General features: G+C 50.0%; 1 protein-coding gene across 3 annotated transcripts in view; it reads right to left on the bottom strand.

Moving 5' to 3' along the window:
* PHC2 (polyhomeotic homolog 2) overlaps nucleotides 1-24,431 on the bottom strand; it is a 52,691-nt gene that overhangs the window by 23,072 nt on the left and 5,188 nt on the right. The window contains exons 5-8 of one of the 3 annotated variants that reach the window (XM_088022509.1): nucleotides 22,863-23,015; nucleotides 21,415-21,727; nucleotides 8,343-8,755; nucleotides 7,921-8,086 (exon numbers count right to left, since the gene is read on the bottom strand). In XM_088022509.1, the coding sequence (XP_087878635.1) occupies nucleotides 7,921-8,086; nucleotides 8,343-8,755; nucleotides 21,415-21,727; nucleotides 22,863-23,015 (1,045 nt within the window). Of the gene's footprint in view, nucleotides 1-3,385; nucleotides 3,589-7,920; nucleotides 8,087-8,342; nucleotides 8,756-21,414; nucleotides 21,728-22,862; nucleotides 23,016-24,431 lie in introns of those variants that run through there. The other 2 variants (XM_028113751.1, XM_028113752.2) reach the window with 2 other exon arrangements.

The raw sequence follows: 24,431 nt of genomic DNA, 5'->3' as shown, positions 1-24,431 counted from the left end.
CCTGCCTTTCCACAGGGGTGGAAAGCACAATAGCATCTCTCTACAACCACTTCGGGGAGACTCCTCCAGACCACAGAAAGTCATCATCTTCATCTTCCAGTTGCAAAATGGCACAAAACAAAGGGAATAAAAGAAAAAAATATCACTTACAAAGACTCCTTATTCTCATTTACCTACTCTCCTCTCTAGCAGATGTATCTTTTCAGAAGAGAATCTTTCTGAGGATGGGACCGAACCTACCTAGAGATTACATGACACTGAACAGCTGGGAGAACTTTACCATAAAGTTGGAATGACACAAGAGGAGGGGGAAAAAAACCCTTGGGAAATAGCACACTAACATGGAGCGGTATTACCGGAACTGGAACCATCATCCTATTCCCTAATTGTTTTAATTTAAATTTTATTTTGGCTTACTGATCCACGGGAGCTGAAAGTGAAGGACTCTGATAGTAAGTGGCTGAACTTTATTCTGCAAATGGTTACCAAATGCCTAGCATGAGGCCCACAGCCCAAAGAAGGACAGAGACTTCGAGGGAGAGTCTAAGATTCTAAGTTATCCTCTTTATACACATTCACAACAGGGAAAAAAAAAAAAAAAGACAAAAAGACAGGGACTCACGGGTGGAGGTTCTTAATTCTGAGACAGTCATCATTTCTTTTTTTCTTAAATAAGAAAACCCAGGGAGGGGACAGCCTATGTAAGAGTGAGAAAGAACAGTTCAATTTTATAAGATCATCTATCCACTTACTCCTCTTCTCTTGGTTTATTCTCTTCCCCTTGGAAAGATCAGAATTAAAGGATCCAAAGTATCTGAGACAGGAAATGAGTAAGGCAGGAAAAAGGATGTGGTCTGAAAAAGAGTGGATTCTGGGGCTGAGCCAGAGCAAGTAACAGGCACAGGGTCATAGATGGGGGAGGGGGTCTGGTGGCAGGAAGAGAAGTCTCAGGATCAATCAGCTTAGACTAGAAAGTCAGTGACAGAGGAGATAGGTCTGGAGAAGCATAACAAACACCTTCCTAAAAGCTAATCCTCCACTGAAATGGAGAGAGACAATGGCTGACGAGTCCTACAGCTAAGAGAATCATTACTGGGACAGAAAGAAGAGCTGGAGTTTCCACCTTACTTTGAGGGAAGTGAAGTAATATATATTGAGTATGCCTGACAAAGGGAAATTAGAAATTAAGTCAGGATGTGGAAGAGAGGTGGAAAAAGCTGGGAGGTGAGTACATGAGGGAATACCAATATTCTTTAAGCATCTATGTGCCACATCTCAGTAAAACAACAGTTTAAAAAAAAAACACAACAAAACAAGAAGGAGTGACAACAGGAGAGATGGCTCAAGCAAACACCGCTGGATAACAGAAACCAACTCAAGAACAACAGAAATGTACACCAAGAAACCACCTACTCTCTCAAGATTAAGGCTGGAGGAAAAAAGGCATCTATCTTCCAGTGTGTATAGACAAGCCTGGAAACAGATCTTGGGTGGGCAGGGCGCATGTGACGAGGAGTGCCTGGAAAGGGCAGGTGCCAAAAGAGCACCATTACCCATCTGCTGGACCCTCTGTGAAACAAGCCAGCCCCTGTGAATGAGCCAAACCAGAAACTTTGGTTCCTGCCTTGCAGGGACTGGAATTCAGATATAGAAACAGTGGGAAACACAGTTTATCAGCTGACTCAAAAGTGTGGGTACTTCCAAATACAGATCTCCAGATGTTGGGGGCTATGTGGGAAAATCACTTTTTTTCTCCACAATGCTTACCGCAGTGCTTTATATATGAAGCAGGAGCCGAATAAAAGTGTGTTGATCTGCATGAGACCGAAACTACTTAGCTGTGCAGGTACCTTAAGATTCCAGACAGAATCTCCTGCCCTATAACCAACATGGTAAGTTACTTCCTTCCTATTTTACAGGCGAAATGATACAAAGCCCTACATCCCTGCGACCTAAACCTAAGCCCTGATCGACAGACCCTGCCACAGGTCTGCTGCCCTGCACTAGAATAAAAGATGGGGAGGGCAGAAATGTAGGAGCAAGAAGGCATTTCCTTGCTTCATTAGCCTGTAATTTTCAGACTCATCTAGAAATCCTGGCAGTTCCAACATTTGGGTTGACTCAGGAGGGGAAGAAAAATCCCAGGTGAATGATAATTGGATTACCCAGTTATGCCCCAGAGCCAAATGGCTGGAAAAGGCCAGGACAGAGGGTCTGATACACTTAAAGTGGCATTATTTTCTAAACCAAAAATCAAGACACTTGGGCTGATAGACAATGGGATGGAATATTTTAAATTGGGGCTGTCCTAGAAAAATCGGGGACATATGGTGGATTTAGGTCGGTTGCTTATTTCACAACAAGGGATCCTCTGGGCCCAATATGCTAATAGAGGGGATTAAAGCCCAGGATGGGAGCCGGCGAAGGGGAAAGCTGTCCACCGATTTGTAAAGCAGGAAAAAAATAATCGTAATAAAAGACTGCGTCTGTAGACCGCACTGGAAGAAGGGGAACATTCTGGGTATGGAGTAGGGAGGAAAGGAAAGTTATCAGAACTGAAAGTATGTCAGTGAAATCTGTTTAGGTATCGAAGGCGGGGGTGGGGAAGGGCCGGAGAGGGTGGGGAGGGTGGGGGTATCGCTGGCACAGACTGGGGGTAACCAGCCATACAGGAGTCAGGCGCCACGAGTTCTGACTGGAGCTTCACCATCAGTTTGCAACCTGACCGTGGGCAAATTATTTCTCTCTGCAGACTTCAATTGAAATAGAGAAATCTCACAAATCCCGATTTTTATGTAAAGAATCCACAATTCAGCATACCTTCATTTGGCATGGGAAAGAGAGAAAACGCTCTTCTAAAAATGGAAGACAGGACAGACACAGAACAGCTTGTCCTTTCCATCCAATTAAAAACCTCGTGAGACTGAACTAGATTAAAAACAAAACTCTCCAGCGAAGCCGCAGGCCCTCCAAGCTAGGTAGTCCCCTACCAACAGAGCGCAGCGGATGCCAGCAGCCCTGCCCCTAAACGACCGGTCCATCGCCCTGGTAAACCGCCGTCCCGGGAGGACGGGGGTGGGGTGGGGGTGGGGTGTGCGGGGACCGGGGGCAGGGGCGCGGACACACACGGAAGCGTTTGGCACGCCGAGGTTGACACAGCGGCTTCCGGGGGAGTGCGGAGCAGGCAGGGTCCCCGACGAGGGGGGCAGGCGGAGGACACCTCCCAGGCGCCGAGAGGGCGAGAGTCGCGGGCTGGCACTGCCTGGCAGCCGAGCAGGCCCGGGCCGGGAGTGGCACCGGAGGGCGGTGCCCGGCTTCCCATCCGACGAGCGCCGGCCGCAGGCCCCCTCCTGGCGAGAACCCCTCCCCCGCCACGGGCACTGACCTGTCCAGGGCCCGGCTGGGCCTGGCCGGGCGGGGCCTACGCAGCCCCTCGGCCGGGCGCCGCCTCGCGCGGGGTCCCGGGCCCGGGCGGGCCGCCTCCTCTCCGCCGGGAGCCTCCGAGCCGGGGCCCGGGGCTGCCGCGGCGCATCCGACCACACCGGCCTGGCCGGCGTCAACAAAGGGCGGTGGGGGCGCGAGGCCGGGGCGGGGGCGCGGGCGGCGGCCGGATTGCGCGCGCGCGGCGGGCGCTCGAGGGCTGCAGCCGCCGCGGAGACAATGCGGCGCGTCCCGGCAGGGCTCCCGCGGCCGCCTCCGCCGGAGGCGGGGCCTGGTCGCGCGGGGCGGGGTCTCCGGGAGGCGGGGCGCCGGCGCGGAAGCCGGGCCGCGCGCTTCCTTTGTGCGGCCGCGCCGGCCCCGCCCCGCGCCCTCCGGAAGGCGCCCCGAGCCGGGCTACGGGTTAGGGACGTCGGCCTCCGGTTTAGGGAGGCGGGCGCCGCGCGGCGCGGACGTCTGCCCGCGGCCGGTCAGCAGTCCCCAGTGGCGTGGCGGACTGTTGACTCCCGCCCGGCCAATTCGGAGGCAATAATAATAACGACTAGCAGTAATCGAGTGCTTAGTATGTGTCAAGCCCTCGGCGCACGCATTCCCACTTAGGCTTCACAATAACCCCACAAGTAGTCATTATTCTCCCCACTGGGAACTGAGGATCAGAGAAGTTAAGTAATGACCAAAGTGACCCAGTTACACCTCCATAAACGGGGATAATGCCTACTCTTTAGGCTTACTGAGAAGGTTAAATGAGGACATTTACACAAATTGCCTGCAGTGCTTGGCACACAGTTGGAGCCCAATAAATGTTACTTCTCTTCCTAAACCACACTGATTTAAACTGGATTGTCATGGCGAAGCACATTCATTCACTAGATACGCTAGGAGCTGTGGGGGGTACAAGAGATGTACAAGGTGATTCACGCGTCTCACCGCCCCACCCCCCAGCTTTACCAGGAATCGATGACACGTACTTCTCCCTCCATGCTTGACGTCTCTCTTTTCCCAACATTTTCCCATTTTCTTGCTTTTTTAAGCATTCGTATTCTCCCTCCCCCTCCCCGCCCCCCCCCCCCCCCCCCCGCTTTTCCCCTTCAGGTCTCATCCCTTTTTGTTTGTTTCTGCATCTTACATTTATTTTATATGCCCTGATTGTTTACTTCACTCCCTCTTCTCCTTATCCCTCTTCCCTCCCTATTTTTCGAATTTTCAAAGTCTTCTTTCATTAACATTCCCATTTCCTCCTCCTTTCTGATTTGCATTTCTTATACTTACAAAGATAACATGGGATAGAACACTCAACTTCTATTTCCCAAACAGGCCCATACTTTCGTGCCTCCCTACCTTTACTTCCTATAGTCCCTTCTAGATTGCCCTTTCCCCAACTCTGCATGTCTAGGTCCTACTTATCCTATCCTTCAAGTTCTAGACTCAAGAACAGTGGTCGGCAAACTTTCTCTGTAAGGAGCCAGATAGCAGATATTTTAGACTTTGCTGGATATACTTTCTCTGTTGTAACAATTCAGCTTTGCTGTTGTAGCAGGACAGCAATCATGGGTAATACACACATGAATAAGTACGGCTGTGCTTCAATAAAACTTTATTTATGGACACTGAAATTTAGATTTTATACAATTTTCACATATCATATAGTATTCCTTTGATTCTTAAAAGAATTTTTAAATGTAAAAACCATTATTAAATAGTTTACAAAAACTGGCGATGTGATGGATTTGGCCCTTGGGATGTTGTTTGCCAACCTCTGCTCTAGAACAACTCCCCTTCCTCTCAGCAATCTATCCTGATAATCTCTACTTGGTGGTAACTCTTCCCTCTTAACTTTTAAAGTACTTACCTATAATCCTTCTATGGCATTTATCACATTTTGGTTTTTATTGTATGTTTTCTTCCTGTGCATTTCTCGTCTTTCCCAGCAGAACTTAAGCTCCTTGAAGGTAGGGCACAGACCTTATTTCTCTATGTATTACCTCCCAGCCCACAGAGCTTTGCACGGAGCAGGCATTCAAACATAGAATGGATAAATATTTAAGTCTTGGGTAGTTCACAGTTGTTTCCACTGTGCAAAGCCCACTTCTCTCATGAGATAGTACCTCAGGAACAGGATGCTTGTTATAAGTATAGATTTCAGAAAGAGATTTTTGAGAGCTTTATAGAGAAGACAGAGAAAGATAGGCAAATGTCAGTTCATTTAGGAGTTACTGGATAACAAGCACTTGAACAAAGAATGCATATTATCACCAACCTGCAGACAGAGCATGTGTCCTCAGTCGGGTCCTATTCAACATTTCTATCAGCACATTGGTTAAAGACAAAGAGAACATGCTATATGATTTACAGATGGCAAAGTCAAGCAGAGGAGTTAATATAAAGAATCACAAAATCCTGATCTAAAACATTTCTGCCCCCTCACTGATTCTCTCTGTGTCTCTGTTTTCCTATCTTTAAAATGGGGATGATAAAAGTCCCTTCCTACCTCATAGGGTTACTGTCAGGACTAAATGAGGAAATACACATAAAGCCTGGCAGAGAGGGCTTAGTAAATATTAGCTATTAACTATTTTCTTGCTGGGCAGGAACTACCGGCTGAATTCACAAGATAACATTTAATAGGCATAATTAACTATATATTTTGGATCAAAATATAAATTGTACAAGTTTGAGACTGTGGAGACCTGGAATGATAGCAGTCCATGTTAAAAGAAACCTTAAAAACAAAATAAAAAATAAACCCCAAACCCAGCCCTCTGGGATGCAGGTGACACAGTGCTCTATGAGCCAACGGTGTCATTCCTCTGGCTGGGAGGAGCTACTGCGGGGCTATAGGTACATCGTGCTGATGCAGGAAGGTGGGGGAGTTACGCTCAGAGCCAGAGTCAGGGCACTGCCCTTCATAGCAGTGTGACCTGGACCCTCTATGGGCTTTTATTCCCTCCTTTGAATCACAGGGACAGTAATAATTCTCTCTCAGGGTTATCATGAACGAGGGAAGGAAAACTTAAAACAGTACTTGGCACCTAGTAGGTGTGCAGACAAATCTCAGTTCCTCCCTACCATACCACGCAGATCTGCGAAACAGTTCTGTCCCTTGAAGGGCGTACGAAGCTAGGTCCAGGTGCCAACCAATGGTGGCCAGTGGCTTTCTATATTTGGAATTACTGTGCTTAATTTGGGAGCTCACACTTTGGGAGAATTAATGCAAAGGTGGAATGTGGCTAAACAAGAATGACCAGATGGTGGTGGGAATGGGAGGTCTTGACATGGGATGGGTTAAAAAAAAAAAAAAGTTCTCAGATATGCAGCCTGGAGATTTTCCCTTTTTTAATGGGAAGGAGAGGAAAGAGACACGGTAACTGTCTACAAAGGCCACAGGAGATGGACTGTTACAATTCCCAAGACGTTCACAGCCAGTGATGGAAGTTCCAGGAGAGCTGGTTTTGGCTTAATTTGAAGAGCAACTTTCTGATAATTAGAGCAACTCCACAGTGGAATGGGCTGCTTTTCAAACTGGTGAATCCTTTCTTATTGCAAGTGTGCCAAGAGAACGGATGGCCTCCTTCCTGTCTTTTAATTTTCCTGATGTTCTTTCTCCACATTCTTTTGCTTTCCTTTTCCTTGATCCCACCCTCTATTCCTTATAGGACACTGATAGCCCTTTCCCCTACTTTGTCCCCAAGTGCTTGTGTTCTCATTTCTCCTTCTTGAGTTTCCAAACTCTTTGGCTCTCCATTCTCCCCACCCCGGCTCCCAGCACATACTTAGTCCGGTGACTGGAACTGCCTCCCTGACAGCTCAGAATGTCACAGATCTGGGCCAAGATTGTGCACCAGCAGAGAGGGGACCCAGAAGTCATGCTGTGACTCTCCCAACAGGGTAGAGGGGTCCAGCAGTGTGTCCTGAAACCCAGTCATGGAGAAGGCCATTTGTCACTGGGCACTCACAGACAGACAGCTGGGGATCCTGGAACTGAGCAGTCCTTTCAAAAACGCTTTCCACGAGCTGAACTCATTCTGAATCCCCTTCTGGCTCCCCCTAGGCATTTGCTGTATCTTTGATCTATGGCAGCCGTTTGTCGTATTTCCAATTTCAAGAACTCCTTCTCCGAGCAAGCCAAGCAGAGAATTGAGACAACTGGAAACCTGCCTGAACTCTCAACTTGGCATATGGATATGCAGATACACCTGACAGCAATGACATGTAGGCCTCAGAGTCTGGATCTAGAACTTTCAACTCTCCTTTTCTTTCTCTCTCCTTTTCTATCATCTGAGTCCCCTTTCTTTCCCTTTGGTTCATCTTCCAGTCCTCCTCCTCCCACCCCTGGCCCCATTTCCACCCACCCCGCTTCCTTGTTGCCTTGTGGGCTTGCGGTGGTTTACCCGCCCAGGCTAGATGCCCAAGTGAAACGTGCCAGGGCATGGCCAGGAAGGCCAACTTGCTCCCCTCCCTCGAGGGCCCCACTCCACTTCATACCGTGAGCTGGGGGCTGCTGGACGTTAGGGCTCTTGGGGACGGGCAGGCCTCCAGGCATGGCAGTGATGATGGCCTGTTGGTGGGGTGATGGGCCAGACCGAGTCTCGGGCACACTCTTCTCCCCAGGTACTGCTTCCTTCCAGTCATCCTCGGCACACTGCTGGGGCTATGAAGGGACAGGACAGGGTTCATCTGCTCACACATTGCCTCTACATCCTCGGATACTTCCCCTGTTTCCGAGGAGTCTGGGTAGCAGGCAAGGACATTAAGGTTCAGCCAGCCCCAAATTAGGGAGGGGCCCCTGGGCTTTCTTGGATCACACAGAGAGGACTTCGACAAAAACACCTCCACGTGGGTGCTGTGGCACTGATGGAGCTGCGTCCTCCCGTCTGTTCCCTGGACCTTGGCACTGGCTTACTCACCACTGGTGAGGCGGGCTGCAGTTGTAGGATGACAGCTGAAGCGTGCTGGAACCTGCGCTGAGGGGTGTGGGCCAGGCCCTCAGGGTATCCATTATGAGGCCCAGCGTCTGGCGTGGGAGGGTGACACTGCTGGGTGCCGCCAGCCTTGTGCAGACTGGTCGTGGGGCACTGGAGAGGCAGGGCGGGTGTAACTGGGCCTAGGGGCATGGCGTGGGCTTCGGGGCTGGGCTGCAGGGTCAGGCTGGGAGGGACCGAGGCAGGCTGGGGGTGGGGCTGGGCTTGGAGCGCTGGCCGGGCCTGCGGCAGTGGCGGCGGTGCTGGCGGCTGGGGCTGCTGCTGGAGCACAAACTGGGGCTGCAGGTGCTTTGAGGGCGGCTGCGAGAGGAGCTGGTGCGGTTGCAGCTGAGCATAGGCTGAAGGGGGGGGACAGACCAGGTCAGGGGGCACAGCTTGACCTCATCTTCTGCCGTGGCCCCCACTCTGCCCCTCCCACCTCCGTATCACGATGGCTTCCCAGACTGAGGTCTCGGGCTTTGATCTTTCAGCTTTCACCTAGAGCCTGGCCTGGCCTGGCCACTGCCATGGCCCAACTCTCTCTGTTTCCTTGCCTTCCTCCTGTGCTGAAGCCTTGTTCCCTCAGGCTGTCCCTCAAAACCCAGTGCAAAACTCACCTCCTCTGGGAAGCCTTCTTGGACCATGCCAGCTCTTCAGAGGACCCCTGGATTCTACAGCGTGCCATGTTCTCTGTCCCCTCCGTGCCCTTCCCTCGCTTTTCTCTGAGCCTGCAATTGGTGGGGCCTCCCTCCGCCCAATCCAACCCTAGCTGTGCTCAGGCTGGGTCTCCTCCAGGAAGAGCAGATTGCACACGGGGCCCCGGACTCTGTTACATACACAGGGGCCGCGGGCTAGCTGCTAAACCTCTCTGGGCCTCGGCTTCCTCCTCTCAAAGTTGAAAATAAAAAACAGTTCCCGCCCAGAAAGTTGTTGTAGGGATGAAATGAGAAAAAGCTGTGCGAATAAAAAGAGAAAAAAAGTGACACAATGTGCATAGCATGGTGCCTGGCAGACAGTCATGCTCGATCATTTCTAGCTATAATTAGAGTGATGATTTCAATCCCGGTTTAGGTTCTCAAAGTATGCTGGACTGACGTCTACCATAAGAACGTGTATCACAGTGCACTATAATTATTTCTTAGCTGCCTTCCCTTCAAGATCATGAACCCCTTGTGGTCAGAAACTATCCTGGATCTCTTTATCCAGAACCGGGCCTAATGCCTTACATCGGATGGGTGCTAAGGAAATAAACTTCTTGTCCTGAACTGGAATTCGTTTGTTGCTACACACCGCTAGCCTTCTCTTCTCCCATTTTACCCAGGCCGACTCTTTGAGGTGAGGATTCTTATACTTTTTTAGTAATCCATTCAGTGTCTCACTCATGCCTTGTATACAGTAGGGATTCAGAGATTCAGCTCAGAGATTGACTGTCCTTACTCCTCACCCTGCCTAATGGCATCCAGGCCAGCTTCGCCATGAGGGCAGCTCCTCCGAATCTGTCTTGCCTGACGGAGGCCCTCCACCAAGACTTCCACAGCTGGGGAGCCCCCGCAGACAGGCTGTGCCTTGCAAATGCAGAGGGTCACAGCTGGAAGCTCACAAATGGATTTTTACAAGCAAAGCCTCCCAGCCAATAAGAATAAAGGCAAATTTTGGATCCTGAGCTAACATTTTAAAAGAATCCTGTGATCCTGACAGGTGCAAAGCAAGCAGATTTCAAACTGAATTGGGGAGGGGGGCTTCTTTCTTAAATTTCGTCTATTTATGCATCCGTTTCCCACTATCTCATCACAGCCCAACACAGAGTTCCAAGCAGAAGGCCAATCGGAAGAAGAGGTGTTAAGGGAAGACAACGTGGTCCCTGGTGACTGACCGCTGTCGGCAGAGAGAGGGAAAAGAGGTTTTAGAGAAATGCGCTGGGTCTGAGGTGATGGTAGAACATCCAAACGGAAATTGCCAGTAGGCATTTGGTGATTATAAATTGCCCTTGCCTCCAACTTAAGCCTTGTCTTCCAATTCCACATTAAATAGCTCAAAACTTAATCAGGCAAAGATTATTAATCAGGCAAGCTAGACAATCAGGACTTTTTGAGATGACTGTTGAGAAGGTACCCGGGAGATCCCACAGACGCCACGCAGTGCCCCGTTAGGGCTCGAGCGGCCACGAAGACCTGCAGAAGGATGGGCACCGTCACTGAGAACTCAAGCAAACTTTCTGTCTTTCAGTACAAAGTCACGAAGTCCTGCCCCAGGAACAGTCGTTCTAGGGGCTGCCCATGTGAGGTGAGCGCGGGCGCAGGTGCGGGGCAGGGAGCTGGGCATCAGCGGCATGTCCCACCACCTCCCGGGTTGTGTGGCTGGAGGCGGGGCCTGCTCCTTCTTAGGGATTCAGAGTTTTCTCTGAAACGGGAGGTTTGGGTGAGGTGAGCACAGGAGTCTCTCCCAGCTCTAATCTGATGGCGGTGGCTATCATAGGAAGGTAGTGTAAAATTCAGGATGTATAAGGTGGTAAAAAGAAGGTCAGAGAGGAAAAGGGTTCTAAGTCTCCAGCGCATGGCGTACAGTTAGGGACAATAGACGTCTGCTTGCCAAGATTGGGAAAGCAACTGCTGGGCCGCTCTCCCAGGGTGCCCCTGTCTATCCCACTAGCCCACTCTCTCCCCTCTGTGCTGCTCGTGGAAACCGGAGGCGTTGTTTCAGAACAGATGATGCTAGTCTATGCCATGCTGGAAACAAAGCTCATGAAGCCCTAGATAAGTTCATAGATCAAAGACTCAAGGTATTTTGGGGGGCGGTGTACATCCGTAACCTTTTGAGGTTAATAAAAAGCAAAGACCACGATTTAACTCCGGCATTATCCTGGGTCAAAAGTCCTTTTATTTAAAGTATTGCAAAAACTTTCTAATTGGTCTTTCTGATTCCGTTTTCTTCTCTCTATAATCCGTCTTATAGATTGCACATTAATCTTTCTTTTGCAAGTTAATCTTCCTAGGGCACAGATCTGACCCCCGATAAAAAGCCATCAGGGATCCTCCTATGTCTGCTGTGTAAAGCCCCTGGCGTTCAAGATCTCTTTGCAACCTTTTAATTTTTATTATTACTTTGATCTGAGCAATCTACTACTCACTGTCCTCCATACAGAGTTTATGCCTTGTCTCATCCTGCCCAGAGTGCCACACAAATCAAATTCTTTCCCTGCCCTTACAGCCGAGGAGACCCTTCCCTTTGAGCTACACCAAGGTCTCTCTGCTTTGCACCGCCCTCAGAGATGCAGTGTGTCCAGTGGTCAAGTGTAAGCTCTAGAGTCAAAGTGCTTGGATTTGAATCTTACCTCGGCCACTTACTAGCAGTGTGCTGCTGGGCAAGTTACCTGACCTCTCTGTACCTCTGTGTCATCATCTTTAAAAGGGTAACGATGATACCTATTTCATGGTTATTTCAGTAAAAGACTTATCTCCTTTAGTAGGCAGAATTTATGGGATTCATTTATTTCATCCAAAGAACCTTGAATTTAGTGGATGCTCAATCAGTATTGGGGAATGAATGAATGAGTGAATGAATGCACGAATGACAACATTGTGGGACTCCAGCTTGTTTGTCCCACAAAACCTTTCCTCTTTAGAGCCAGAACACGGATGAGAGGGATATAAGCCCACAGATCATTTTGGTTTAAGCAGCATTCTGGTTTACGGAAGACCCTCCTCCTGTTCAACCCCTGCTCACTACCTTCCTGCACTCACTTTCAACCCACCCCAACTGCTCTACTCGCTGTGCATGAAACGTCATATCCCACTGTGCCTGTCTGGCTTTGATTTCGGTGCTTCCACTTTCTGGAATGCCCTCCTTCTGCTTCAGTGATCCAAAGGCTTAAGCTTCTTTGGCTCAGGCTCAGCTCCTGTTGTCTCCCTCGTTGCCTTAACTCTCAATTATGGGTTTTCCTGCAGAATTCCTGAAGGTTTCTGTTTCTTTGATTCATTTATGATTTAACATGTGCTATCTTGTATACATATTTCACTGATTCTTAAAAATTGATTCTTTTACTCCCCCCACCCCTCGTTTTAACATAACATCCTCTGAATTGGGCTGCATATTGCAGTTGCTGTCAGTTCAACCGGGTGGTGCTTTTCCTCCTTAGACTTTAATACAATAATGGTGCATCTTGCAATCGGTGGTGTCCTAGATGAACGCAAACGGGAATGCTTTTATTCTTGTGTATGTTTCCTATCTTTCCAACTATCCTTTTTCAGTCAAAGGCATGTTCTATGATGCTTTTTAATCTTTTCTTAATTTAAAAGATATGCTTTAATTTAGCTGGAAAGTTTTTATGTCTCTTTCACCTTCCACATTGTCCAACATGATACTCTACATGCTTGCAGATGCTTTGTAAATGTCTGCTGCTGATCATGGTAAGATCCATCAATGCTTCTCCCTCTGCCATGCCCTCCACCTCAGTTTGGGGTGGTAAAGGGCCTGATTGCAGCCATGATACCAGAGCAGGCCATGCCCCTCTTCCCCACAGGTAGGATGGGGCATATCAGTTTATGAAATGTTAATGCACAGAAATCTCTTTTTTCTTTTTCTTAATTTTTTCTAATGCCCGGTAGCTTCATTTTTTTCCCCTGCACCCACTTTGGCTCCCCCATCCCCTCCTGCTGTAGAGTCCATTGCTTCTAAGGAACAGAGGGTTGCTTCCAGGGGACCTCAACCCTGAAAGGCCCCATCAGCCCTTTCTGTTATGGAGCAGGGGAGGGGCAGGGCCAGGACCGCCACAGATTAGATCCTAGCAAGAAAAGAGAGACTCTAGGCAATGCTCATCTTCCCATCTGGTGCTCTAACCTTGAACGGCCTCCTTAGAATCTTAAAAGGCCAGTTCACTGCTCCGAAACCAGTTGGTTGTTAGCAACAAGAGGATTAAGGTCCCCCAGGCAGGAGGGATTACTGGCACGCCCCCTTCCCTGCATCCACTGTCAGAACTTATCAATAATTAATCTCTATTGATCTCAAGGCTTCAAGTATGCAGGAAACAGCTCACTGCCCCAGACAGGCTGAGACTCTTGTCCCAAAATACACCAGAGCTGTCAGCATCTTCCTCACGGGTCCAGGCTTGAGTGTACACTTATTTTTCTAGACTCTGTTATAATGGACTAGAGTTACTGGAGTTACCTGGTCTCCGGGTGAGGGGGGATGCCTGTGAGAGAGGATGGCATAACTCTTTACTGCCCACTACTCTTCAAGGTTTAGCAAGTGAAGAGGCACTTTTAACCATTCATTCACTCAACAAACATTAGCAAGCACCCACTATAAACCAAGTACTATGTTTGGTGCTGGCTAAAACATGGTCCCTAGAACAGATTATAGTCTAGTAAAAGAGACGTTTACTCTTGGCCATTCTTGGTAAATGTTGCAATAGGAGATAAGCCCGGAATAGTGAGAACACAGAAAAGGGGATTCACCTTGAGGAGAGCGGAGAAGGCTTCCCAGAGGAAGCGTTTACCATGACGCAGAGTTAGGAGGGTGACAGAAGGAATAGCACGTGGGAAGACCCGGAGACCTAAAATGCCATGGTGCATTCAGAAAGCTGTAGGGCATCCTGTACAGCCGGGCCCAGAGTGTCTACAGCAGAGGAGCTGGACAAGGAGGCTGCTTTGGGTTGGGTCTAAATTACGCTAGCATCCACAAGAGGCTGCTCTTCTCTGAAGAGGTCTCATGGGATCAGGCCTTGGGAGTGACTGAGATTGAGGCTGACTCTAGAGGTCAGAGCCCCACATACACAAAATAGACAGGGAAGCTCCTTTTAGAAAAACCTAAAGCAATAGCCACATGAATTTTCCATGATGCAGTTCCTCTGTGCTGAGGGCTAAGGGTCTGAAGGGCAAGTGGAGCTAAGGGAAGTTTCCCTGTAAGAAGATACTAGGTTATAACAACAGGCTTGCCAACTGCAGGGACACGCCATGGTGGTCTGTTTATGCCTTCATGTCTTTAGGCCTGCGCTGCAGCCATCTGGCAAAACTAGCAAATATCCTCTGTGAGCAGAATTCCTTAATAAGGCAGCTTGGAGCATTAAAAAAGAAACTGGCCTGGTGCCTGGGTGGCTCAGTTGGTTAAGCGACTGCCTTCGGCTCAGGTCAGGATCCTGGAGTCCCAGGATCGAGCCCTGCATCGGGCTCCCTGCTCAGCGGGGAGTCTGCTTCTCCCTCTGACCTTCCCCCCCTCACACTCTCTCTCTCTTAATAAATAAATAAATCTTCAAAAAAAAAAAAAAAAGAAACTGGCTTCTGCATGTGTGCCCCCACCCCACCTTGGCAGAGAGATGGCAGTACAGTGTCAGTGGCTAAAGGCATGGGTTTTAGAGCCAGATCTGGGTTTGGAGCTTGGTTCTGCTACCTATAGACTATGCAACCTTAGACAAATTGCTTACCTTCCCTGAATCTTGATTTCCTGTTCTAGAAATGGTCATATGCACCACACAGAGTAGCTGTTAGCATCACATGGAATATGAAGTTTAAATCATGAAAAGGTTCACTGGCTTTGCTTGTCCCTAGGAGATGCTCATCAAATGAAGCTATTCTTAAAATACTATCAGCTATTTGCATGTTGCTCTGAACTTCTCAAATTTTTATAATTTGAATCCCATTTACGCATAACAGTAAGCCGATGAGGCAAGTGGGCAGTGCTCCCAAATGGGAGCAAGAAATTTATAAGCAAGAGCTGAGAGTAGTTTCCAATTGACTGCGACAATGTGGTGCACTAAAGGAAAATCGACTCTACTAGGCAGATGAGACACCAGTGCCTTGCACGTCACAAACACTCAAAAAATGCTGATGGGCAAGTGAATAATAAAAGCCAGTGAGCACAAAGTAAAATGGCAAGCCTTGGGATATGAGCTGGAGGCTGTTCAGACCTTTGCAGGTCATCTTGGAGGGAAGGCCAAGGAAGAGGGAGTATTTTGCCAGAAGGCAGGGAGGTAAAAGAAAGGTATGTGACAGGTCAAGTAAGTCACAAACGGGGTAGGGGTAGGAGTCGGGGGAGAGGAGGCAGAAGATCTGTCCCCGGAAGCCATGAGCAATTCCAGTGGCTCAGTGGGCAATTTGGGGAGAATCTTGCAACCCCCCCGCCCCTCCCGGAGTCAGTCAGTCTTATCAGAAGTCATGAACACGCTATTTATTGAGTCCCTCCTACAGGCCAGGCATTGCAGCTGATAAAGTAGGAAATAAAGATACAGTGAAGAGTTCTAAACAAGAAAGAAATCACAGTCTCTGAGGAAGATGACTCTAGCAGCTGTGAGTGGGAATTCCTGGCCATCAGTTAAACCTCTTACAGTCAGCGGGCCTGGAGGAAGGCAGGGAGCCAACACAGAGGAAGGATCATCGGAGCCTGGCGATGAGCCGGGTGTTGACGGAAGAGGGGACTCTGGAGGGAAAGGGAGCTGGTAGCTGTTGCGAGCCTACTTTGTGCCGGTCACCTCTGCAGGCCACCACACTCATCTTTACAGCCTGTGGGAAGTACAATCATCTTAGTTTTATAGGTGAGGAAATTGAGGTTTACAGAGATTAAGTAACTTGATGATGGTCATAAAACTAGTAAGTAGGGAAGCTGGGGTCTGCAACCAGATCTAACTCTGAAGCCCATGCTTTTCCCATTATAACACTCTGCCTGTGCGGTAAAGGAAAATGAAGTCAAAATAACCCTGAGGTCGAGAGCCTGGGATATAAGAGCGGCTCACGACTGTGGGCAGTGGCCAGGATACTGGGAATGGGGATTCTTCCCTAGAGGAACACAGCCAGGTTTTTGTTTTTATTTTGTTTATGAATTCTGTAGATTTTAAAAATGTGAATGCAGGAGCACCTAGGTGGCTCAGTCAGTTAAGCATCTGCCTTCAGCTTAGATCATGATCTCAGGTCCTGAGATCCAGCCCCATGTTAGGCTCCCTGCTCAGTGGGGAGTCTGCTTCTCCCTCTCCCTCTGACCTTCCCTCCTGCTCGTGCTCTCGCTGGCTCTCTCTCTCTCAAGTGAATAAATTAAAAATCTTTAAAAAAAGGTGTATGCAGGTGGGGTGATATCCAAGGGGGAATATCCTGTAGACAGGAAATCTATAGGGAAGGGGAATGAAGACAGGGGTGGACACATCTTGAGAAGTCATCTGCAGACAGGTGGCAGGTGTCTGAAATGTAAGAACAGATAAGCTCCTTTAGGGGGTAAGTGTTGGAGTAAAACGCCAGGAGGACAGGACTGAGTCTTTTGGGACCCCCACAGCTAATGGCAATGGGGTAAGGGGGAAGGAGGGAGGAGCAGGCCCCACCTACATGCACAGAAGGTCACATGCACACACGGCCATTCTGGGCGTCGGTACCTCCCGGTGCCGGCTGAGATCATCCTCCTGTTCTGTTTCTGAAACTTACTCATTTTTCAGGCACAACTCAGATTTCCACAACCCCAGTTAGAATTTAAACTCTTGTTCGTCTCTGTTACTCCCACATGGTTAGCATTATGTTTGGCACATACTAGGTGCTAAATGAGTATTTATTGAGCTGAACTAAATAATTAAAGAGACAGAGAAAAACTATTTGGGGACGACAGTTAATTTGTCTTTCTGAGTCATATCTTCTTCATTTGGGGGAATGGAATAGCCATTGTTAGGATTAAGTGAGATATGTAGGTAAGATATGTGGGTATTTAGTACAGTGCCTGCAACGTGGTTGTTTATTAACCAGTAATTATTATTATTGGCTGGCAATGACCCGTGGAGGTAATATAATAGGAGTCTAAGGTGAAGGATTTCAGGAAAGAAGGCTCAACAGTTCCAAGGCCTTTGTGCATCACCGTTGTACCCTCTTCCTCTGTCTCTGTCTCACACACACACACACACACATACACACACACACGTGTATACACCCATGACGTGCTAAGCAAAATATAAACTCCTCCACTGATATCCTCTAGCCCTTTTGCCCTTGATATAAAGAGGAACTTCTTAGTAATATAAATTCGGTCCTACAGTGGTTAGTTGAAATGACCTTCATGGCTGGTTGCATGATTTCAACATCAAAATTGTTGGGAATTTTGACTCCAGCGAGATCAAGAGCCCACTTGCATGTTTTGTTTTTATTGGATTCTCTAAGTACAGTTGTCTCTCTCGCAGCTTAGAAGTTGCTCTGGGAGAGCAACGTGGTACCCGAGAGTCCTAGAATCAGCAAGCACCACGTTGTTGGGCCAATCACAGGCAGAAATCACTATTCCCTGACACAAACCCCTCTCTGTGATCAAACAAAGCTGCTATGTGGCAGGCCTTCCCAGGAGAGAGTTTTCTCTCCTCTGATGAGACCTGAGAAGGGATGAGGAGACGGAACAAAGACTTGGCATCCGGAGCATGATTGTGTGGGAACGACCTAGAATTTTCAGCGACCTGACAGTTTCCTCTTTCCACAGCATCAACCTCCTGGTCAGCAACTCACTCCTCACCTTTGGGCCTGAGTGTGCAGCCAAGGCCCTGAGTTTATCCCCTAGAACGAGGACTCCAAGAACCAAGCCTCCTGTGGGCAGCTGTGGCCCAGCCCCCTTAGGACTCGGTTTCCCTGGAGGCTGGGCCCATGGGAACTTGCCACCCGCCCCTCTTGTGCTCTCCCTGGTTCTGTCCTTGAATTTCCTTCCTAGAAGCCCAACCTCTTAGGCTCTGCTCTCCGCCCCTTACTCCCCTCCCCCACCTACCAACCCACCCCTTTTCAGGGCATAAGGGACCTTTTCTATTTGCAGATCCTAAAGAAGCTGGTTGCCAAGGTGACAGGAGCAGGAGCAGCAGGGAGCTCGCCACGGGGGAGGGGCTTTGCCCCCAAACAGCTGTCGGTGGGAGCAGTCCCAGCTGGGACTACAGCATTTGCCTGTTCTGGGAGGACATGGCCCCCAGGGGGACACATTCCTCTCCACTATGATCCCCCACTGCCCCCCACCGCAGGTCTCCGCTGGTTACTCTCCCTGGGGGCAACCAGCCAGCCAGCTCGAAAATGCTCCAATAACCAACAAAACCCACCGCCCCCCTTCTCTCTCTCTCTCTCTCTCTCTCTCTCTCTCTCTCACACACACACACACACTCTCTCTCTCTCTCTCTCTCTCTCTCTCTTCCATGCGCATGCCCACGTGTTCTGATCCCTCTGTTCATTCACAGTGGGTTGGCTGGGCCAGAAGCCAAAAGTTACCTCTGCCTGAGGACCTGGGAGCCCAGCGCAGGTGCTGTTCCAGGCTGCCCCCAGCAGGGCATAAGGATTATTTCTGTCTTTTTTTGTTCCAGAGGCCCTGAGAGGATCTGCAGCATCCTAACCCTCCCCACACTGCCTTCCATCTGGGAGGTAGGGGTGGGGGCGTGGAACCACTGGCTTACAGAGAGGAAAGGGTAGAAGAAGAAGGAAGGAAGAACGGGAGGGGATGGTAGGAGGCAGGAACCATGCAAGGCTCACCGATTTGCGTGATCTAGATGCAGCTCACAGCTGCTCCACTGAAAGTTCTGTGGAACCACTGGTCTCTGTATTGCAGAGAGCCACATACTACTAGTCCCAGGCCATGCCTGGGGCCCTGGACCTCAGCCTGTAACTCACAGGTGTTCACCTTTATAAGATTCAAGAGAAGAGAGCCCTCCACTAGATTCTGTAAACTGCAGAACTTAGAACCATCAGGCTCTTTGACTTTTGGGTCGCAAACAGGAAGGCCTAGGAAAGACCCAAATCACTGTAAGAAATGAGAGAGGCACATACAGCTTAATGACTAAGAACACAGAATCTGACTCAGCCATACACGGAACTGGTTCCCAGTTCTGCCACACTTATGTGACCTTGAGTGACATATGTAGTAAGTTACTCGGGTAACCTCTCTGAGCTTTCATCTTCTCATCTGCAAAATGGATAAACACACCTACCTTACAAGGTTCTTTCAAAGGTTAAAAGGGGGTGGTGTGCATAAAAATGCCTAGCATATGATCTAGATTACAGTAGATGTTTTATCAGTGCCCGGTTTTCTCGAGACCCCGGGGCTGCCTAGCACGTTTAGGAAGAACTCGAGAACTGGTCTTTCTTTTGAAGGGTTCTTTGAATCTGGGGGGCTGGCTTTGATCTAGGGAGAGGCTCCATTTTGGCTTGGACGGGAACAGTTCTCAGGAAGTAGGATTTGTAGGGTTTGTAGCTTGAATGAGAAGGTAGAAGTGCTAATTTGGGGTCTCACTCTCGTCCAAGCTGCTGTCAACTCACTGTAAGATCCCCAGCCTTAACCCTTTTGAGCCTAGTTTCTTTCTCCATAGGAAGAGGCTGGACTAATCTCGGAAGAAAGCAATCCTGGACAGTGAGAAATATCTGGAACCAGAGGGCAGTGAGGACTCTGTAGGGAGCTGCCTTCCTTAGCTCAGCAGTGACTGTCCAAAGGCAGAGAATCACCAACCCTTTGTCCTTAAAACCTCAAGAAGGTAACTAAACGACTGTAGCGTAGATTCTTCCTTGCTCACTATTATGACACTTGACTTGTGCTTTCCCCTGTCTTGAATATCTTCCCCCACTTTGTCTGGTGGGTAAACTACTCATGTTTTGAGACTCATGTGCCATTTCCTCTGAGGGACAGTATCTCTGACCCATGCTCCTGGCACTGAGTTGGCCGCCTGTGCCCACACTTACCTTGGACTTATTCCTCTAATAAAATCTATGAAATTGAATGGATTTGCTTATATGTCCGGCTCCCTCCTTCTGACTGCACACTCATTTAGTTAAAGCATTTTATTCTGGCCCTCTCGGTTAATCTAGTAACCAGCATACACGGGCTCTCAAGAAAAAAAACAAGGCAGGTTAGAATGGGTGGTAAAATGCTCTGGATGAGGACAGAGGGTCAGTGATGGTCTCGGGGATGTGACCAGGGTGATTCTCTCTTTAATGCAAAGCCGTGTAGTCTATCGCTATATTTACTCCTGTGGTCTAACAGTGAGGTCTTATTCCCTAGACTGATAAGCTGGCTTCTAAGGCTTTAAAAAAATTTTTTTTTATTTCTTTATCAGAGAGAGAGAGAGAGAGAGAGAGAGAACAAGCAGGGGGAGTGGCAGGCAGAGGGAGAAGCAGGCTCCCCACTGAGCAGGGAGCCTGATGCGGGGCTCAATCCCAGGACCCTGGGATCATGACCTGAGCCAAAGGCAGACGCTTGATGACTGAGCCACCCAGGCACTCCTCCTAAGGCTTTTCTAAGGAAAGACTGCCTACAACAGGCAGAGCTGGGACATTGCTAACAGGCAAGGAAAGAAGTCCAGCCTCAGGGAATGCTGAGTCAGCCTCCTCACAGAATCTGCCTCACAAGTAATCTGGTTATTGTTATTATTTTTTAATCTGCTAGATTTTTTTCTCAAGTGTCACCCTCATTGGCAAGCCTTTCTGGCTCTTCTGCCCGGAGCTAGATAGCTCCCCCATGCCCCTGCAGTGCCCAGAGCTTGCGTGTATGAGGATCACATTGTCCCGCATTGTACTTGTCTATCTTCCCAGACGGTGCCCTCCCTGAGGGCAGAGCCCGAGTCTCATTTATCTCTGCACATCCAGAACTGGCAACAGAACTGGCACATATTAGTCAACAAATGTCTGTTGAATGATGAGAAAATCAACTTCCCACTTCCTCCTCTCCCTGTGCGGTGTCGTGTGCATCTGGCTCATCCTCAGAGCATTTTTTTGCTGACCCTCAGAGCATTTCAAAATTGCCCACCTGCCAAACTCCCCTCTCTCAAGGCTAAGAGCTATGACTGTGCACTCCGAGATTCACCATGGTGCCCATCGCGAAGGACTCATTTATTCCAAATGATGTGGATAACCTCTAAAGCTCCTCTAAAGCTAGATGGAGGCGTGGTACAGAACCAGGAGCTGATGAACTGCTCAAGAGTGAAAGAGGGAAGAGAGATGCGGGGCTGGTATCTTAGCATGTCCATGGGAAAAAGGAAGGTCTGAAAGTTTCCCCCTCCCCTATTGTCCGCCTGGGTTTTCTGGGATAGGACCCTTGTCCCTGGAGCCCTTACCTGGTGCGACGAGGGGATGGGTGGCCACAGCGGGCGCCATCCGGCTGAGCCCAGCCCGGCCCTCCATGCTCCCTGGTACGCTGCTGTTAGCATCTCCTTTCCTGAGCGGCTCCATCACGCTGTCAGTTATGCCAGGCTTGGCACCTGCGGGGGAACCCTGAGCGGTGTTTCTGCCCTGTGATGGGGTAGGCAGAGGCTGGCTACCACCCGGCGTGGGTTTCAGGGCCAAGCTGGGCAGGACAGGCTGCGTGGGGGTAGGGCCCGAGGCTGCTGCAGTTGGTTGTTGCTGTGTTCGGAGGGTCAAGTTCTGTACCTGGAAAAGAGGGGTCTATAGGAGTCCCGAGAATGCGGGTAGGAGCAGGGGCAACACACAGCTAAGGTAGGGAAGGAATTAGGGATGGACCTAGGAATGGCTAAACAGGACAGCAGGTTGTAAAATCAGAGAGAAAAGAGAGAAAACGAGTTAGGGGCTGAAAGAGGAACCAGGAACAGGTAGAGTTTCTAAAGGGGACAAGAAAGAGTGCTAGTGATTGGATCCATCAGCAGAAGAAATTGAATTCTGAGAAGGGATGACTGCCCAGGCTGGGGCGGGTGGGCTCTCTCTCCCTTCTGTGACCTCCTCTCCTCCCCCGAACTATCAGGATGGGATGCATTCCATTTGGAAAGAATTCCCAGCTACAGCGGGGCATGGGGCTTTCCACACGCAAAAAGGCCAGGGCAAAAGTGGAAGCTAATTGACCAGTGCAGCCACCAGGCAAAGGATCATCTTGTCCTCAGGATAAGGTTTCCACCAGGATCCGCGTGCTTACTCAAGCTGGCCCCTGGTGCCCTCTGCTGGACGCGCGGAGGCTGTGCCAGACTCGCTCCTGACAAATCGGATTCTCTGGCTCCCAAGTGCTCTCCCGGTCTGTAGCTGGGGTGAGGAGGGGGTGGGGGTGGGGATGGGGGTGGGGTGCTGCCCCGCTGCCCTGAGAATCTTTACAGCCACAGCAGTATCTGCGTGCTCCCAGCGGAAGGTGGGGACCCAGGACTTATCTTTGCTCCCTCTTCCGTGCCATTTTTCCTGAACTAGAGGTGCTAGTGTGTGTAGCCAGAGTGGGATTTTCCACTTGAAAAGCAACACAGAGGTTATACTGGGAAAAAGATAGTAATGACCACCCATTACTGCCAACCGCGTTTGCCTCAGCCTGTTGCTCTCTGACTCCTGATCTACGTTTGAGGGAATGGAGGAGCAGAGTCAAGAGTGGCTGAGGTCTTCTCCATGGGGAATTGATTAAAGAGTCAGTCTGGGAGCATCGGGATGTCCTGTCTCCCCCCGGCTTTCCTAGAAGATCCCAACCTTTCCAAAGAGTCAAAGCGCCTCCAGGCCTGTGCCCATCCCCAGTATCAGTACCCCTCTACGGAGGTGCCCACCCCCCCCTGCCCTCCCAGCAGCATGGAATCCTCACCTGGGCGGGGGTGGGGGGCCGGGCGGGGGAGCCAGTGCCGAGCTCAGGCTGCACAGTAGCGACGGTGGCCGTGGGCGTGAAGATGAGCTGAGGGGACAAAGGAACAGTGCCGCCTAGGCTCCTAGCTACCTGCACCAGGTTACCTGGCTGGGCCTGGAATCACAGGAAACGAGACGCCTTTTACCTGCCCAACGTGGGCTCAGCCACAGGACAGGACAGTTCAGCCAAGGAGCAGATATGGGGAAAGAGGGAGGCAAGAGAGGGAAAGAGTCCAGGGCGACCACCTGAAAGTCTCAAGAGGCTTGTAGCGTACTGATCCACGCTGGGTAGTGGAGGGGATGGCAGAGGAGAGCCCATCTGGGGATGCACGTTGGGTTTACTTCGGAAGCCTCTGTGAGGAGCTCATCCTAGAGGGGCCAACATTCCCGGGACACCCTGAAGTCACTCTCTCCGTCGCACCCGGGGAGCAGGGGCCTTGGGTTCAAACAGATGCCCCAGGACCTCTTTCCAGGTCTAACTGACTCCTGACTCCAGGTCTGGACCAGAACAGGACCCCCCCCCCCCCCCCCCCCCCCGCACAAGGGATCAAATTAGATGTATTCTTTTCTCGGTTTTCAGTCAAATTTAGATTCGGGTGGGGGGTGCAGAGACACCGGTGGCAGAGGAAGCAGGGTGCCTAGAGCCGTGCCATGCCTGCCTCTCCTTCGGTGGGTGCGGGCTATATGATGGTCTCGGCGTGACACTTCCAACCCCACGAGCCTCGTTTGGTTCCCCCGTGGACGTGCTCATATCTCACAGGCTGCTTTCCCCGAACTCTGAGGTGCACCTATGTCTACTCCTCTGTGCATGTATGCCCTGCGTTGGGGAGGGAGGCAGACAGGCTGAAGGACTCCAGCTGGGTGGCTGAGTAGCACAAGGGAATGCGTAAACTGAAGACAAAGGCAAGTTTGGGCAGGGTCACACTGCGGCCATCCCATTCCCTAGAGAAGTGCAAGTCTATTCCATACTGTGTGTCCCAGGGGCTATTCCCTGGGAATGGAACACCACAGTGAACTCGGAGTCAAGAAGGGAAGTGCTGGAGCAAGACCAGAAAAGCTCCAAGTGTCAAGTTCTGGCCACAGAAGCAAAGGGAGGGTAGGACTGTATTTTCTTCAGGATAGCGTGTCAAGGAGCCGGAGAGAGAAATTTTCAGGATGGGAGACATGAGATCAGACTCAGCGATCCGAGCCTGACAGAGAGCTAGATGTTACTGCCTCCTGGAAATTCTTCCAAATCGTAGGGACCCAGACCTTAGGACCTTTGCATCCCTTAGGGACAGGTGTAGAGGGGAGATTCTAGGTATGCAGGTCCGGCGCTGATCCCATCCTGAGCACATGTGGCACATTCAAATAAGCTGAATTAACAGGTGAGAGTGACCCTGATTTGGAAGGGGGCCCAGCTGGGAGAGCAGTGGAGGCAGCAGCATGTCATGAAGTGGAATGCCACCTTCACCACCTGGGCTGGAATTTTCCTTTGGCCCTGGAGCCAGGGGTGGCCAGTCCCTGTAAGGACTGCCACAGGGGGTTAAGA

The sequence above is a fragment of the Eumetopias jubatus genome, unplaced genomic scaffold (genome assembly GCF_037043125.1).
Source record: "Eumetopias jubatus isolate StellerSeaLion01/CBP00866 unplaced genomic scaffold, mEumJub1_p1.0 scaffold_4, whole genome shotgun sequence".
NCBI lineage: Eukaryota > Metazoa > Chordata > Mammalia > Carnivora > Otariidae > Eumetopias > Eumetopias jubatus.
This window is presented reverse-complemented; position numbering and strand designations above follow the sequence as displayed.